The 19,551-nt window shown below is 33.3% G+C and overlaps 2 protein-coding genes across 2 annotated transcripts in view; both read right to left on the bottom strand.

Annotated features, from left to right (window-relative positions):
- Positions 1 to 839: 839 nt before the first annotated feature.
- Positions 840 to 7,946, bottom strand: LOC148302746 (facilitated trehalose transporter Tret1-like). The gene is made up of 3 exons (XM_088271074.1): positions 7,769 to 7,946; positions 6,176 to 6,363; positions 840 to 2,022 (listed from the first exon to the last, which is right to left on the bottom strand). The coding sequence occupies exons 2-3, from the start codon at positions 6,341 to 6,343 to the stop codon at positions 958 to 960; spliced, it is 1,233 nt and encodes a 410-aa protein (XP_088127200.1). The 5' UTR covers positions 6,344 to 6,363; positions 7,769 to 7,946; the 3' UTR covers positions 840 to 957.
- The window catches only part of LOC148302744 (uncharacterized), a 69,048-nt gene continuing 56,532 nt past the window's right edge, over positions 7,036 to 19,551 (bottom strand). The window contains exons 2-4 of the mRNA XM_088271084.1: positions 11,735 to 13,015; positions 7,769 to 7,952; positions 7,036 to 7,079 (exon numbers count right to left, since the gene is read on the bottom strand). Of these exons, the coding sequence (XP_088127210.1) occupies positions 7,036 to 7,079; positions 7,769 to 7,952; positions 11,735 to 12,931 (1,425 nt within the window). The 5' untranslated portion in view covers positions 12,932 to 13,015. The remainder of the gene's footprint in view (positions 7,080 to 7,768; positions 7,953 to 11,734; positions 13,016 to 19,551) is intronic.

The raw sequence follows: 19,551 nt of genomic DNA, 5'->3' as shown, positions 1-19,551 counted from the left end.
GTGAATTTTTAGAAAATTATTACATTACTTTTTTAAACTTCCCTCACAATTATAGCAAATAGGTAACTATGTTCATTAAAATACACGTTTTTAAATGTATACATAGAATTTATAGTACAAAATTACTGTCATTTTTCAATACTTTTATTTTGTATAATATTGTTTAGTTCTTTCAAATGTTTGGATATGATAAATGGATATGACATTTCAATATTCTAAATTTTTATTGTCAGATCAAATATGGACACCTAGTGATATTGAGTTTAAAACAATTCGTATTTTTTTCTACTAGATAACAAGTAAATATTTATTTTAATTAGTTATTTTATTTATTTTTAAAGCGTTTTTGTTCTAGATTTTATTTTAGCTAGAATAAATTTCGAAAAACAACAATTATAATCGTTTTTCAATACGAAATGATATAAATAATTCAGAAGATTACAGTTAAAATCTAAGTAACTATCATATACGTATGCAATACAGTGTAACCTCTCATAACGAGCGTAATTCGTTCTAGAATCTTACTCGTTAAGCGAAACATTTTTTGTTTTGACTGGCATAGAAGTCCTGGCTCACATGTGAATGTCGTGAAAAAGGGGCTTGAACTTTCTCTGTAACTCGTTATGCGAAATGTCGCTCGTTAAGGGAGAAACTTTTTCATATTTTTTTGCTCGTTATGCGAATTAATCGTTATGAGAGGTTCCACAGTACTTAGATTAGATGTATTTTCACTCGTCATATTACATTTCAATAGTGTTTTGTAATTTGTTGATGGATTACAAATTTACAGTTAGTTTAAACTATTTAATCTTGGATTTAATTACGCGTCGAACTAATTATTTTCTTATATTATAATAAACGAATGCAGTTATGCTACGATAACCATTCTGACAAGCCAACAAAACCCATTGAATTTTATTGTAACGTTTTCAGCATCAAGAGCTTATATGGGTATTACTATCGTCGTAGAGCTAAGTTTTGAACCGATTTAGGATCCATTTCATCCAAATCTCTTCCCTTAGTTTCGGGGACACAACACACGACGAAACACAAACCTCCAACGGATATAAAAGCGTATAGCCAAAAAGCTCCGTGTAATCCAAACATCTGTTGGAAGTCCATGAAGGTTTTCACGCCCACAAAGGCGCAGAGATAGCTAAACGCGGTGGCCAAGGCACTTCCAGATCCGCGAAATTCCAACGGGAATAGCTCTCCTATTAGAAGCCACGATATCGGACTCATCCCGAGAGAGAACGCTATAGTAAACACAAGAACGCACAGCAAAGGAATCCAATCGTTCTGTCCGGCACTGCCGACAGTTTGGTTCAGCATGATACTCTGCAGTCTCTGATTTCTGTGGACTTCCTCGTAGTACGCGTAGCTTCCGAATCCCGCCAACGCCATCGACATAAAAACGGAACTGGCTATCAACAGAGGAAGTCTTCCCACTGTATCAATAAGCAGTCCCGATAAACAGGAAGCCAATAGCTGCACGAAGCATACGGCGATCGCTCCTCCGTGAGGGTTCATGCCTGTAAAAGTCTTGCTGAATATCGGGACCGCGTAAAAATTGAACGCGTGGGCTCCAGAAAATCTTTGAAAGAGCATCAACCCGCAAGTTATTAATACGGGAAACGCGATTCTAGGGGTAAGCAGAGCGTTGAATGCCGTGCTTCCTGCAGTTTGCAAATTCTGGTTGTTAAAGTTCTTGGTCGCCAAGACGTTGGCTCTGATTGTAGCTAGTTCTTGCAGGATATCCGAGCCAGGACCTCGCAACCAAACTAAGGATTTATACGCCTCTTCCTCTTTCCCGCACAGAACTAGATAGCTTGGAGTCTCAGGTATGTATATCATGATGCAGAATAGAATGATCGGCGCTATTGAGATGAACATGGCGAGTTGTTGCCAGTCCAAATAGGCTCCTACAACAAAGGACATCAGGACTCCTAAATGTCCGACAATTTTCAACACGGCGTTTAGGCATCCTCTTATATCCGGTACTGATATTTCGCTGACGTAGACCTGAAAACCATAATTTATTATTAACAAACATTTTTGTTTAAATCGTTGAACAGAAACGTCAACAAACTCAGAAAAAAAGAACTTGAACCAGCCTAAAACAAGTTGGAAGTTTTGTAAATCCCCTTATTTTCATATTCCTCTTCATCGATGTTGAGATATAAATAAACATAAGTACACGTATTGAATTATTTCCAGTACTGTGTGTAACATATGTTTCAGTTAAATATTTACATTATTACATCGTAAAATGTAATTTATTCTGTATAACTTCCAAAAAAGGTTTATGTGAGCAATAATCAGAAAAATATGATACTTTTTAGAAAGACAAACAGCTTAATAAGAAAACGTATTATTTTCAAACTCGGGTAAATTGTATTCATTTCAAAAACCCATTGTATTGCCAGACAGTGTTTACTGAAAAGGTTACGGGACGTTTTTAATATAAACATATTTCACGTTCTGCGCTTTATAAAGACGAAAAATGTCTGGAGATTTATAGCGAAAGTTTCCATTTACAGACGCTCAAACTTATTTGTATACAATTCCGCCAAACAGTGCGGAGAATTCCCAATTTATGAAATGCTCTGTTCTTGAACTTCGCAAACCGACGATATTCTGAATTCTTTGCGAAGAATTTTACAAGTAATTAGAGTTTAGAGATACATATGTATGTATTGTACCCACACGAGTTTCTCTCGCTGAAAACGTTGTTTCAGTGAAAACGATGATTATGAATATTATGTTCATTACGTTGTTTAATCTTCTCGCATTTGTGGAAGCCTGGGTGTAACAGACATCATTAAATAGGCAATTGAGATGGTATGGGCACATAGAACGCAGAGAACCTGATTATTCAAAATCGGATAAAAAATTTCAGGGTATCTATATTTTGGTTCACATATCGCTCACTCCATTCCACAACGTCATATATCAAAATCGTCAATTTTCAGTTGTTCATGTTTTCAGAATGCCCAGAAAATGTCAGCAAAAGCGGCTTATTTTTAACTTAATATTTCCCGCTACAGGGCAGAAAATGTTGTTTTTGCATTTTTAAGAAAAGGTATTGTTTAATTATTTTTTTAAATATACTAAATATTTTTCAAATGGAGAAAAAACAATCAGGTTTTACCTAAAAAGATCTGTTGCGTAGTAAAAAATTCAATAAGTGGCTTAATATTTACTTTTAATACATTTCATTATATTTTTAAACTTTAAAAACGATCTCCTGAAAAAGCAAGTTTTATGATATATGACGTCATTGAAAGGAGTGAGCGATATCTGGGCTTGCCCACTAGGGAGTTATTTTGTATTGAAATCTCAACATACATAGATGATGAAGAATATAGAAGCTGATGAATCCATCTTCTGTATTCATCTTCATGTACGTTGAGATATCAATACAAAGTAACTCTTATGTGAACAATGAGTGGGCAGAGTACTATCTTCTTTCATATAAAGAGAAGAACAATACACGTTTCATATCAAGTTGAGACACCTTTAAATTGACTATCCGTAGGGTGAATAATCCTGTTTCTGCCATAATTATTACTATTAATATTGTAAGTAAAAATTTAATTAAAAATGGATATATATTACCACAAAGTGTTTGTGGAACCAATGAATGAATTTATATTATATAAAAAAATACTTTGAGATAATTTAAAAACATAAAGCTTGTATTTAATTTCTCTCAACCCAACGTACCGCAGTATAAATATTTTTATATGATTTTTCAATTAGAGCATCAAACAAAAAAGCGGTTTCATTATAAAATAATTGGCGAATAAAAAGTTTGTACGTTTTTGATGTTTGTTTTTCATGAAATTGAGGATCGGAGGGAAATTATTAAAATGTATTCAGTCGGAAAATCGCTGAAAGGAAAAATTCTCGAGAATTTGTTAGCACAAGGATTTTTGGTTAATTGCAAAAGAAATTGATTAGGTTCATACAACTTTCTTATTGGAATAACACGGGTTTTGTTTTTAATTGAGTTTGTTGAAAGAGAGATGGAAGAGTGAAAATAAATTTTTATCACAGCTTGTTACACAACATTTTGAATGTGTCCGAATTCTTGTTCACAAATCTAGGTTTGTCAAATTCTTCTTGGTTCCATATCAACTTATCGTCTTTGTAGATTGTTTCGGTCAGCTCTCCTCGTCCTCAGGTTGTAGGTCCCTCTATCATGGACAATATAACCTAGGCCATGCCTTCGAATCATGTTATCTTCCTGTAACATCCATGAGTTTTGTAGTCTTCCTCTAGATGCCTTTCGAGGAAGGTCCATGGCAATAGCCTGGTTCACAATATACTCAGGTTCTCACATCGCTCACTCCTTTCAACAACATCATAAAAATTAGATTTTTCAGGAGATTGTTTTTAATGTTTAAAAATATAATAAGATGCATTAAAAATAAATATCAGGCCAATTATTCATTTTTTTACTGTGCAATAGATCTTTTTAGGTTAAACCTGAGTGTTTTTTTCTCCATTTGAAAAATATTTAGTATATTTGAAAAAAAATATTTAAACTATTATGCAAAAACAACACTTTTTGCTCTGTAGCGGGTAAATATTAGGTTAAAAATATGCCACTTTTGCTGGGATATAGTACATTTTCTGGGCATTCCGAAAACATGCACAACTGAAAATTGACGATTTTTGATATATGACGTTGTTGAAAGGAGTGAGCGATATGTGCCCATACCATCTCAATTGCCCTTCCTCTACCTTACTTTTAATGTATGTTAGACTCAGGCTTAGGTTTGTCCACTTAGAAGTAATGTTTTTTTCATTAATTGATTCAGAAATCACTTTGTGGTAATATTTATCCATTTTTTATTTAAGTTTTACTTGTATTACCCCTTCTTCATCCTTTAACGTCCCAAGGACCTAACTCTAAAATTTGCACTAAGCTTCACATACGGTGTTTGAAAATGATTCGGAATGCATCGAAAAACGTGTCACATTAGATTTTAAGTTAAATTGGTATTTAAGACAAACTTAAATATGAAAAATAATATTTTTTATATTGATATCTCAACATAGATGAAGAATGTGGACATAATTATTTTTTGACATCTCATCAAAGATGAAGAAGAATATGGAAGTCTAGGCATTTACGGGGCTGACGACCGTCATAGGCTGGTTTAAGTTTAGGCTGGTTTGGTTAAGGTTTAAAAAAGCTTCTTTTCATCTCACCAATAGATGTCTCTAGTGAAGTTCTAGTGATTCAAGAATAATGTGTCAAAATTGGTTCAAATATATAGAACTTCCAAGAATTTGAGTAGTGTGGTTATCAATAATGTAAATGCCCAGACTTCCATATTCTTCTTCATCTTTGATAAGATGTCAAAAAATAATATGGAAATAACTCCTGTAATTGGAGATAATCCAGTATTTGGACATACTCAAAATGTTGTAAATTTGGACATAATTTTATAGAGGTCTTACAAACATTTCATAGAGGTCTCTGGTAGTTGAAAACTTACTAAACTCAATCATAGATGCTGCCGAGAACTCGCATATGAAAGAAGGTGTCAATTGAAGAATATATAAAACATACGATATTTTAGTAGGGTAGTTGTCAACCATGGGTAGACTGGTGAATGTTTCACTCGTATCAAGTGATAACTTAAACTAGCCTTTGATAGGTCGTGAGCCTTGTGAATACCCAGACTTCTATATTATTCTTCATCTCCGTTAAGATGAGAATTGCAATGTACAATAAAATAAATAAATGAGAAAAAAAGATGTCTAAAATTAAATCAGCAACTCAAATATTTATTCAATATTACCCTGGACTGGTACCTGAAGTGGAGGGCTGATCACCTTTCCTCCATATGTTAACGAACAAGATAACACTGCGTTTATATGATGCAGTGCCCTATGCACCTTTGGGGTGCGGGTAAGAGTTTTTAAAATTTATTTAAAAATTAAATGAATTCCTTTAGCTTCTTTCTCTCTATTTTTTTTACAAAGATGAAGGAGATCTTAGCAATTTTAATTTATTCTGTAGTTTACTTGATTGTGGAATGGTAATTCCGAAACCGGTAATCTTGGAGCACAGTTTTTAAGCGGTATGAATGATGAATGATATGGGTGGAACCACAACGTAAACGATGAATGATTTGGTTGAAAACTTTTCGTTAGTTACCTGAGAGACCATAGATACTATGGAGCAGCAGAAGCCTCCCATGAACGACGTGAAGAACATCATCTCAACGGACGTGGCGAACACCGTCAGGATCCAGGATAGACTGAAGGGAAGAGACATCACAAGGATGACCCTCCTTCTGCCATGTCTCATGGCTATACCACCCATAGCACCTCCGAACAGAGCACCTGCAATATATTAAAATAAATGTGGTTTTTATTAAAACATTCGTGGTATTTTTGTTATAAAAATTAATATTCAACATTAAATTTAATGATGATAATTTTATAAAACACTGTACGCCTCCGTAGTGCAATGGTCAGCGTGTTTAGCGACCGTGCTGGAGGTCCCGGGTTCGATTCTCAGGGGGGTGAAAATAAAAATTAGTGATTTTACACTGTAATATTTATTTAATATTACCCTGGACTGGTTCCTGAAGCGCGAGAGTGATCATCTTGCCTTCGTGTAAGTATTGATCAATAAAACACTGAGTCAATTCGATGCAGTGCCCTATGCACCATTGGGTGCGGATAAGGGTTAAAAGTAAAAAAAGTTTAATGTATGCACTGAAATAGCATTGGATTATTGTAAGAACAAGAAATATCAAATTTACTTATATCAAGTATTTAAAATACTTAAAAGTGGTAAACTTTTGTACATCTATTATTTTAATTTTCAGGAACAATCCACTAAGCTTCTACTTTTTTAGGGGCTTGTCTGCAGGTAGGATAGTAAGGATAGGGAAGCCCAATTTGAAAAATAAATGAAAAACACCCAGACCAATTGAAAATAAATATTTAAAAAAATATTTTGCAATTGGCGGGAATCGAATTCGCGACGCCAGTTTCGCAGTCGAGCGTTTACTCAATTATGCCACGCCGCTTGTCGAAGATACAAGAAGGAACTGAGGTGGAAGTTCCACACAGCTCAGCACAACACCGGGTTTGGTATGATCATGGTTACTAACTATGTTTTACCAACATTTATTTCCTAAAAATAATAAGAGATCCAGCCAAAGAATGAATAATTTATTAGAAATCCCTTTTTGTAAATCCAGACTCGCGCAAAGACACTCATTTTTCATAGCTCCAAAACTGTTCAATTTATTCCACAAAGACTATTTGTTAGATGTTAATTACCTTAATTTTTTATTAAATTTGAAATATTGCTAAGATTGTTTATTGAAGAGACAGATTTGAGCTCCTTTTTCTTGTAGACGTATCACTCATGTAGTACATGCTTGCTAACTTGCATGCTTTTTACTCTTTCATCTTTTTTATGTTTTTAAGTTCTTAATTTTATTTAAAAAAATATTTTTATTTTATTTTTGTTTTCTGACAGTCAAGTATTTTGTATTTTTTGTATTTTATATTAACACTATTATTCTAGTTCTACTTACATTACCTATTGTATTCTTGCCAGTGTCCTTTGCCATTACCTAAATTATATTGTTTACCCACACACAGGCCATGCCTTTGTGGGATCTTTATTTGTATTTATATTTTTTGTATTTGAATTTATGCCACGTTTGTATGATGCAAAAGAATTTAAAATAAAGAAAAAAATGATACATGGGTGTAGAAGAAAGCTTACCTAGTAGAGAGAGACTTGCGACCCAGGAAGCCTGCTGGTCCGTGACGGAAATCTCCTGGTGAGAGCTGGCATTGTAGTACCTTCGAAGTTTCAGCTGCTGCAGAGAGGCAATCGCTGGAGAGCTGTATCCCTTCCCGAGACCGGCTGCAAAAGGCGCCAGGGATACTGCTAATGCAGCCACAACCTAAGAAACAAATAAATATATATTCATTCGAACCTTTATCCGCACTCCACTGGTGCATAGGGCACTGCATCATATAAACGCAGTGTCATCTTGATCGTTAACACACGAAGGAAAGGTGATCAGCCCTCCGATGCAGGTACCAGTCCAGGGTAGTATTAAATAAATTTTAGAGTGAAAATATCACTTATATTTATTAGACCCGTCTCTGGGAATCGAACCCGGGACCTCCAGAACGCTAGCCGAGCTTGCTGACCATTACACTACGGAGGCGGGGCTGAAATACTAAGTAACAGTAATACGTAAAAGTAAAATTACTTTTTTATTACAATTACACTTTTTTGTAGAGTACTGTTTATTTTATTTACATATTTTATTCCAAACCTTAAAGTGAAGTGTGCAAGCTTCCATGGTTCATATGGTATATATGTACATTATATAATATTCGTTGGAAAAAAAGTAACAGTACAAAGTCAATACAGTTCCTACACAGTGAGATGAAGACGAAACCCGGTCACTGGTCAAATAAAATATATGTGGAAAAAACAAAATAGTTGTTATTTTTTCATTAATTGATTCAGCAGTCACTTTACGGCAAAATCTATCCATTATTTAAGTTTTGCTTAGTAAATACAACTATTTCTTCAAATCTATTGTGACACGTGTTTCAATGCATTCCGCTTCATTTTCAAACACCTTAAATATATTTTAATTTCCTTTAACTAAGATATGTTTCTTTCGGGTACTTAAGATATTATGTATTATTATATATCAAAACTTCCACTTATCTTTCGGATTTTCTTACATTTCGTTACTTTAAATTTCTCGCTTACGAATAATGACGTCGTTAACAATTTTCTTATATTTTCCTTCCTGGATCATTTGCGTCTTCGCCCTCCTTGAAACTTCTCATACAATCTCTAAGCTGCTCAATTTCCTACAGATATTACCCATTATATAACCATATTTGTCACACAGTTTCGACCCCCGATTTTACGCACTTTTATCCTACAGGGTGTTTGAAATATTTGATTGTTAATTTTGTTTCTTAATTTATCCGCTAGGGGGACGAACAATTAAAAATATTGAATTGTTGGGTAATATATCCAAAATTTAACAAAATTTATTGGATTGAATTCAACATTTATTAATGTATATGTTAATACGTGACGCGTTTCGTCTTATTAAGACATTATAAGAAACGTAGTCAGTGTTTGATAATGTCTTAATAAGACGAAACGCGTCACGTATTAACATATACATAAATAAATGTAGAATTCAATCCAAAAGACCTTGTTTAATTTTGGATATATTATTACCCAACAATTCAATATGGAATTCTACCAACTGTCTGCAGTTACAATAAATAACTAAAAATATGTTTTGAAAAAATATGCAGATGCCCGTCAGGTACTTGTATAAAGAAAAAGATAGCACGATGATTTAGTACGTCGTATCCTAGAAAAGATAATGCCGAAGCGTCTCCACGATTGCTAGTATTACACTAGTTGCTAAACATACAACATTAATTCGACATTAAATTTGTAGAATCACATATTAATATATTATTAGATTAAAACCAATATTTTTAGCTTTTCCACTTTATTTTTATTTGACCAGCGATCGGGTTTCGTCGTTACAGACATCATCAGACTGGTCTGATGATGTCTGTAACGACCAGTCTGATGATGTCTGTAACGACGAAACCCGGTCGCTGGTCAAATAAAAATAAAGTGGAAAAGCTAAAAATATTGGTTTTAATCTAATAATATATTAAAAATGCAATTCCATCACGAAGTGTCAGTGGATAATATAAATCTATTGAATCACATATTGATTATTTTAAAAACTAAACTTGAATAAAAAAAATTAAATAAAACCCTTATCCGCGCCTGAATGGTGCATAGGGCACTGTTTCACATAAACGCAGTGTTATCTTGATCATTTTTACACATGAAGGAAAGGTGATCAGCCCTCCGCTTCAGGTACCAGTCCATGGTAATATTGAATAAATATTACAGTATAAAAATCACTTATATTTATTTTACCCCCCTTGGGAATCGAACCCGGTAGCCGAGCGTGCTGACCATTACACTACGGAAGCGGACAACTTGAATAACATAGGAAATTTATAAATTCACATAAATTTACATTCTGATAAAACATTATTTAATATTTCACTTTTCCAAAATACATCACCAATATTATCTATGTTCCCATTACAAAAAGTCTCGCCTCTTAACCCCACCCTACCCACCTCTATATTCGTACATACCCGAATAATCGTTTTTGCTCGTTAGTTTTTGTAAACACCTCTCGATGAAAACAACTCTAGTTTTCGAAACCAGTCCGTATGTAATGCAATAAAACTGTATAAGTGGTCCACCTCCGTAGTGTAATGGTCAGCACGCTCGGCTACCGTTCTGGAGGTCACGGGTTCAATTCCCAGGGGGGTCAAATATTTATTTAAGTGTTTTTTTCACTGTAATATTTATTCAATATTACCCTGGACTGGTACCTGAAGCGGACGGCTGATCACCTTTCCTTCATGTGTAAAAACGATCAAGATAACACTGCGTTTATACGACACAGTGCCCTATGCACCATTGGGGTGCGGATAGGGTGTTTATATATATATATATATATATATATATATATATATATATATATATATATATATATATATATATATATATATATATATATTATATATAAGTGGTATTATACAAGAGTTTAGTTTTTAAAACAGTGCACATTATACATTATAACCTTAGTTTGCAAAAATTATTAACTAAAATGGTTGTAGATACTAGTCGGCTAATGAGTACCTACCCTTACACAATCTTAATACCAAGTGCGAGATAGCGCTTATGACCGGATATAAAATACGTTTGCTTCATCCCCACATCCGGTCGACCCCCACACAGAATACATACGTATATGTGTGTAATATGTGTATTATTTACACATATATAGCCCGTGTGTGTCGGTAACGAAGTGAGACATTATCGGGAAGTTCCGAACAAAAGACAAATACTTTCGCTAGCGTTTCTATTATACCGGAGAAAAATACTTTTATCGGAATTTATACGAAGCCGTCAGACGCGGTTTTCCGTGTAAGGCAAAGTGAATTGTACTAAAAAGAGATAAAACCGATTCTAAAGCAAGAGAAATGTACTATTCTATAAGCGCTTATAATAATATTGGCGGAAATTGAAAAATTTATCGGTAAGTTGGGGATTTTGTAGCCAAATCAGGCCACCGAAATACAGGCCACTAAATCGAATGCGAACACCAGTCTTTTATTATTATTTATTATTGATATTTATAGCAGTTACTTTGTGGTTAGTCGTTCATACTTTTTTTTTCTGTTTTTACAAAAATTATAGTAATTTTAACATAAAACCACTCACCAGTGAGTATAACATTTTACTAAACCAAGTAAAAAAAGTATTATTAGTTCTCATGTGTTCACTTTATTTTTTCTGAAGACAAAACATGTTTTAAAATTAAATAAACCCTGGTGATGTTTTTGTCAATACTGGTAGGTTAAAGTGTACTAATAATAAAAAAGTTGTTAAAACAATGTTGTTTGATTTTATAAAGTTTATAAAATGTGCCACAAAGTATCTGCGAAAAACATTCAAAAAGAAGAATTATCTGACTGGATCTTCGACCATATAAGAATTATGAACGCTTATACTAGCTTCTCCAGCTTCAATAAATAAAGGAACGTTCGTCGGGGGAGCGAAAAACATTCAAGAAATGTAATGTTATATACTAACCTGTGATAGATACTTCTTCCGCTTGAGTCCTGAGAAGAACCCCGAAGGTTGAGCAAGTTTGATGGGAAGCTTTCCTGGCAGCGGAGCATTCTTCACCCTGTCGACTACTCCACCAGTCAAGCAATGTCCATTGGGAATACTCTTCACCTTCTCATTGTACCACCCAACAGGTTGCTTGGAGACACGCATGTCCTTATTACTCTTGAGCAAGTTGTTCTTGTCGATGACCTGATTAAAGGACACTTCCAACTCTCTTACTAAGACTCCCCTATTACCGTACACGACTCCTACAACGTTGTTTCTTTCCTCACAACCGCTTACTTCGGAAAACGTCACGTTTTTTTTAGTTTCGTATTCGCTCTTTTTGTGGCTGGGGTGAGCATTTCCTCCCCTATCGGTATCTTGATATCTCCTCACCTTTTCGGTTCTGTAAAAAGTGTCCTCGCGTCCTACGGCGAACTTTTGTTCCACAAGTCTCATTTTTCTGGGGCGAGGGGTCAGTTTATCACTTTCATTGTGTGCATTATACCGGGGTGGCGACTCCACCCTCTCGTATTGTCTGGTTTGGAGTGTAGACAATGGGTTGGCCGGCTCGCCGGCGTATATTCCTCGTTTTTCGAAATAGCGCTCGTTCGCCGGTGGCCTCTTCGGAGGCCTGGGTTTATAACTGTAATAATTATCCCTGGTTTCACGAGGGTGTCTGTAATCGTAAGGCTTTATATCAGTGCTGGTACTAGCGGCAGCGCGGATCGGTGGGAAATAATTTTTGTAAGAGTTACTCGATGATACACTCCAGCTTTTGGGTAACGTGGAATACTTATTCGTTCCGAAGGTAGATGGTAGTGTCAGGAATTCTGGTTTGATTGGTTTATAAGGTGAAGCGTATTCAATCTTATTTCGATTGTATTGAGAAGACCACGGTTGTTGTCTAGAGTATATATCTTCGTAGACAAAACCGTTTCTTCTCGGCGGTGGTTTCGGGTGATCATTTTCAAAATCGTATTTAGGGATGTGACCGTTGTATTTATTGAGCAGTTTGTCTTCCCTATTTCTGTAGGTGGCATTATGAGGATAGTAAGAGATGGAATCCCTTTCTATGGTCCCTGATCCAAGGGACATCCTCGTTCCTGGAGGCAGGTCAAACCTGTACCTTTCCCTTTCAGTTTCTCTAAGAAGAGATCTCTTATACTGAGACATCTGATCCACTTCCAGGCACCTCTGATTTGATGTTTTTCCTCCTCTTTTATCATACCTGGATATCTCGTATTGTCAATTTCAGTCCTGAAACAAACAAAACATAAACATTTAACATTATATTTCTAACATGTGTTCATTCCAAAATTTGTTTAGTAATTGGAGGACAGATATAAACATAAGAGAAAAAAATCTAGAATAATAAGCACATTAATACTGGAACCAAAGTTAAAATATATAAGATATGTGTAAGACCGATTGCCACATATAGGATACAGACCAGAGTAGACACAGCAAGAAGCAAATACTCGTGAACCCATAAAAACTGGCTAAAGGCAGTTCGATGCCCTTAAAATGAATATTTAACGAATACTGGAAAACTTTTAATGAAAACTTTAGGAAAATAATTTAGAAACAGAGTAAGTAATTCAATATTATTTTTGTTCAAGACTTTTGGAAGGAAACAAAGTTTTGCTCGCAATTTACTGAAATGACTTTCCGATATATATTAAAATTCGAAGGATTGCTTTCGGTATTACAACATATTAGTGGAAGCTGAATCTAGGACAAAATAACACGAAGGTTTGGCCATGGGTAATAAAAGAGGCTGTTTTTAACCCGATGGTTGCCAGAGACGAGATATCTCGGCAAATGGCGGAGTGCCCGTATGGCCAGAGACGAGATATCTCGTCAGTACTTTTGATGACGTATTACTCCGCAGTTTTAACTCATATTGACAATCTGTCAAAAACGGAACATACATTGCCATCAGTTGAAGTTGTCACAAAATATTTTATAAAGTTTTTAAATACTTTTAAGTGATTTATCGGTATCACTTTCAGCTGACAGTTGACAGATGTCATTAGGGCTACCACTCAAACCACTTGAAATATTGATTATTTTAATCGATTGTTTTGAACGCCAGGGGTTTTTATTTTGCTCAATTTTTTTGTGTTTTTCTTATTATTTTAAAATATTCCATTGATAAATAATAGTTGTGTGTTAATATTAAATTTAATAAAAACTTGCGTGTGCGACTTAGTGTGACAACCCTGAAAATTTGAAACTGGTTTAACTTCAAGAATAAAACTCTAACAATCGATGCGGGATATAATATTTGGTAAGTAAATTATAATTCAATAAAAACAACAAAAAAAATTTCTTTAGACAACTTTTTTTTTTCAAAAAAATACTTGGCCTGTTGAGCACTGCGGCGTAATTTATTTGCGGCTATGAAAAGGTTAATATACATACAAGAACGCAGAGAAAAATGTTTTGCTTTTCATAATCCTGCTAGGAGGGTGAATATATTATATTTTCACGTTGATCCTTTCCACCTGCGAAGCTTTTCGTATTTTGAGGTCAACTAACGTACTTCAGAAATTTAATTTATTCTCGAAAAAAAAAGTAAAATAAGAGAACACTTTTTACCTTTTCTTCTTCCTGGCTCATTATTTGTAAACAAAAACTTAATTAAACTCGACAAAAGATGGTGTCGAGAACTCAAATATGAAACTATAAGTCAATGAAAAGATAAATACAATATTTGAAATTTGAGTAGTGTTGTCAATCATGGGTAGAATGGTGAGTGTTACACGTGTTGAAGTTGTCATTTAAACCAGCTCTTGACATATCGTAAGCGCTGTGAATACCTAGACTTCCAAATTTTTCTTCATTTTTGTTGTGATATCAATATAAAAAATTTATATTCAAGGAAGCATAAGAGACCGATTAAATTGATGCAATATAGTCTAATCCTTAACGTAACAAAAGCGAAATGATCATTTTTATACACTAGCTGTACCCAGCCACGCATACCTACGGCTCAGTCTAGTAAATGGAAAAGAAAAAAAATAAAACTTATAATGTGTTTATACTCACAATGCTGTAATGCAATGAAAATATTGAAAATCTACAAAATAATTATGTATTTTAAAAACATTTTAAAAATACTATCGGAAACTTGTTGGAAGAGTGGTCTTACCCATTTTCCAAGTTACAAAACTTGTATACCCCGCCCTACTAAATACAATCACAGTAAGAAATATATGTATGTATGTCTATTTATATATATAAATATATATATATATATTTATATATATATATATATATATATATATATATATATATATATATATATATATATATATATATATATATATATATATATATATATATATATATATATATATATATATATATATATATATATATATATATATATATATATATATATATATATATATATATATATATATATATATATATATATATATATATATATATATATATATATATATATATATATATATATATATATATATATACACATAATATATTATAATAATATTGTAGATATACATATACTTATTCTATTTTTTTACACCTTAGAAGGTTCATATAATGATGCAATGGATTACAAATAAACGATTTACAATGCCGTAATTCTAATACGAAATTACCATAGCATAAATTCATTTTGTTAAGTGAGGCTAAATTAACTTTTTTATGGGCGAATTTCGCAAATCCACCCTAGAACCATCGGAATATGGGGAAGCCAATATTTTAATCCGGCGAGGTACGGTAATGTACGGTATAAAACCGGCTGTTTATGTTTTAAACCTCAATTATAAGGTATATTCTCATGGAGGGAGTGTTTGACCTAGAAACAAGAGTACAAAGTGTAATAATCTCGAAATATAATGCATTCGAGTCCAAAACGTTACAATTAAAATGCAGCTATGTGCCAAATTGATTGAACTACATTAACGTAGAAATTCTAAAAATTAAATCAGTTAATTTACATTGTAAATAGACTCTTTGGCATAGTTGGGTAGACGTTCGACTGCGAGACTGGCGTCGCAGGCTCGATTCCCGCGATTTAATTTTCTAGAAAGATTTATTTTCAATTAGTCTGGGTGTTTGTGACGTATTTTTCACGTCTACTTTTCACTATCCTTATTATCCTACCTACAGACAAACTTCTTATACAGCCTTTTTGGGTTAAGGCTTTGGGAACCAACTATTTTAATAACCTCCCTGCAGATATATAATATTATAAGATTCTAAAAATGAATTGAATGCATTTTATACGTGTGAATTAAAAAAAAGCACACTTAAAAATGTGCTTTTTTTAAATTCACAATCAATTAATTAATTAATTTAAAAAAATTCACAATTGATTAATTAATTAAAAAAAAAATTAAAAAAAGAAATCGTAAAAATATTAATACGAAAAGTCTTAAACTTTTTTCTTTTGTTTCAAAATGTGCAACATTTTGAAACAAAAGAAATTCATAAAAATAATAATAAATCCATAACGATTTGATAATGGCAAAAGCACCCCCCTTATTTTCTTTGTTCCCACTGATAAAAAATAAATAATAAGAAACAGCTCCTACCCTCTCTTCAACCTTGTCCCAAGGACCCAAATCTTAAATTTAAAATTAGCTTCACATACGTTGTTTGAAAATGATGCGAAATGCATCAAAACACGTGTCACCTTAGATTTTAAGATAAAGTGGTATTTACTCAGTAAAATTTAAATTAAAAATAAGAATTCTTGTACCATCCCAGTTAATAAGCCCGCTAATAAATGCATCCCATCATCATGGTTAACACACGGACAATTTTTTTTCTGTCCCTATTAATGAACTGCGCTACGAAAAAGACGTATCTTGGTGATGAAATCGAGACATGATAATATGATAAAATAAAAGATATCAGAAATTTATGGAAGCGAAACATGGATGTTTCGGCAAAGGAAGGATGAAAGCAGAGTGAACGCTGTTGAAATGCGCTCCCTCAGACGAATGTGTGGAAAATCATTGTATGACAGAATTAAAAACGACGATATAAGAAAGGAATGTAAGGCTGAACGAGGAATAATTGAAAAGATTAGGAAGAGCTCTTTGCGGTGGTATGGACATGTGGAGCGAATGGATAGCGAGAGAATGACTAAGAAAATATATGTGGCGAATGTGAGAGGGAAAACAGAACGTGGACGACCGAAAAAGACTTGGCACGATCAGATCAATCAGAACCTAAAATCTGGCGGTGTCAAAAGTCTGCGTAATCGGAGGGCATGTATGACTAGATGTATGATGTGAAGGAGGCGAGGAGTGTATGTCAGGATAGAAGAGTGTGGCGTTCCATCCTCTCTGCCTACCCCTGCGGGGAAACGGCGTGATGGTAGTAGTAGTAGTAGTAGTAGAAATTTATAAAATTTTACCTTAACCAAGCACTTGTAATATAATACGATTATACAATAATTTTTATTTACACATTCAAGAAAATCTAAACATTTTAAAATTTGAAATAATTTTACATTTTCATTGTGTCTGAATATCTAAAATACGTATCATATAACGCATAATAAATATGTAGTATACATATTTCAACAATTGTTTCTATTTTAACATGAAAATATGAGAATTTTACACAATATTTTTAAAAAGTACTATTTTCACATGTTAAATGTACACTCAAAAATATTTATAACTCTAGTATGTTAATGGTGGGGCAAAATAATCACCCTATCGGAAGATTTTATAGTTTGTACAAATAGCGTTGTATGTTGCATCGAAACACGTATCACAATAGAATTCAACAAAAAGTTGTATTTACCGAGTAAAATTAAAAATAAAATTATCTGACTGGATCTTGGACCATATTAGAATTATAAACGCCTATACTAGCTTCTTCAGCTTCAATAAATAAAGGAATGTTCGTCGGGGGCGCTTTTAATGGCAAAAGGAAAACGACCGGATTAATATTCATGAAGAGAGAAAAGAAATTTGGTGGAATTCGCTTTTAAGAAACTCATTGGCCACCGGGTGGAAGGAAGATTTAGGAAGAAGTGTTTAATAAAACCCCCAGCCTTAGTGCGGCCGGTTTAATATGAATCTCGTGAACCTCGTTTAGTCACTGGATGAGGCATTGAGTACTGGTATAGCCTAAACTCTGTTTTTGCACATCTACATAAATAATTTTATCCCCCTCAATAGTGTAGTGGTGAATATATTTAGCTTCCATGCTGGAGATAGCGGGATCGATTCCCAGGTGTGATAGACAGTAAGTAGTATATTTTGTATATTAAAAACATATTTTGTGGTATGGTTATATAACACTCTCCTTATCAAGCATCGTTCACTTTGTGTAATAGCACTTCAAAGTTGTATTACACTAATTGAACGATGAATGAAAAGGAGAACCTGAAACGCAGGAATGATCACATTCCCTTATCTATTTATCTATATTTCTTATATATATATATATATATATATATATATATATATATATATATATATATTAAATATATATATATATATATATATATATATATATATATATATATATATATATATACATATATATATATATATATATATATATATGTATATATATATATATATATATATACATATATATATATATATATATATATATATATATATATATATATATATATATATATATATATATATATATATATATATATATATATATATATATATATATATATATATATATAAAGAAAGAAAATTTGGGTAAAATCTTGCAAACATTTTCATGGAGGACCTGTGCTAAATAAAAAGCTTACAAAAGACAACCAAAGATTCTGCCGGGAACGTCCTCATAAGAGGTTTATTTTTTTATTTTTCTAGTCGGGTTGTAGAACTGAAATATAAATGGATATTACTAAGCCAGGCTATAAATGGTTTTAGACGTTAAATTTTCTCAGCTTTAGTTAAGCCATATATTCTCTCCCAATAGTTTCTAACTTCCAACGTAGACCATATTCTATGGACCATTTTTTGTGAAAGATATTGGTTGATATTTCCTAAGGATAAAATACAAGTTTGTTACATCTTATAGTATCTTATTTTAAGCTTTGTTTAAGATCAAGAGAAAGAGAGCAACAAGAGAAAAACTTTCAATAAAAATAATAGGTACTTTATTCCAGCTTGGCTAAAAAGTGGGTGGAATACTAAGTCAGCCATATTTTGTTTACAAAAGCTTAAAAAAATATACATCTATGAAATGAAGAATAATGTACGATCGCATACTATACCGTAGCTTAAGGGAAACCTACCAATCATTTGTCAGACCCGCACTCCTCTATGGCTCCGAATGCTGGACGATGTGCAATACCTACTCTAGGCAACTAGAAACTGTTGAAATGCGAATGTTTTTTTTCTTAGATGGGAATTGCGTTTATTATATACCTTGCTTATTATATACAAGGTTAATAGATCATTTAGTGGATTTTTATTTCTTCTAACTAATTAAGTATGTTTTTATATGAATCCGTGTTGGGAACAGGAGGGATATCTAGTGCGGGCCAATCAGGAACTTTTCAGCATTTGCTCATTGCTAGGAGGAAACCACGTAAAACTCCTCAGGAGAAGGCGGACTGTTGACTGTCATCAGCAGACCTTCCGTTCCACTAGAAGAGGGTTCGGCATATTGTGTCCTACTTTGGTTTATGTAATGCTTATGTAACATAATGCGAATGCTTAGATGGTCAGCTGGAGTGTCCCTTAGACACAAAATAAAGACTGCATTATGTTAATAATGCGTGAACTCTTTATGGAAGTCTGGGTGTAACTGACATCAATAGT

The sequence above is a fragment of the Brachycentrus maculatus genome, unplaced genomic scaffold, assembly GCF_059751285.1.
Source record: "Brachycentrus maculatus isolate JH-2025_06_01 unplaced genomic scaffold, ASM5975128v1 h1tg000419l, whole genome shotgun sequence".
NCBI classification, from domain to species: Eukaryota; Metazoa; Arthropoda; class Insecta; order Trichoptera; family Brachycentridae; genus Brachycentrus; species Brachycentrus maculatus.
The sequence above is the reverse complement of the archived record's forward strand: the minus strand, read 5'-3'. Positions and strand labels throughout refer to the sequence as shown.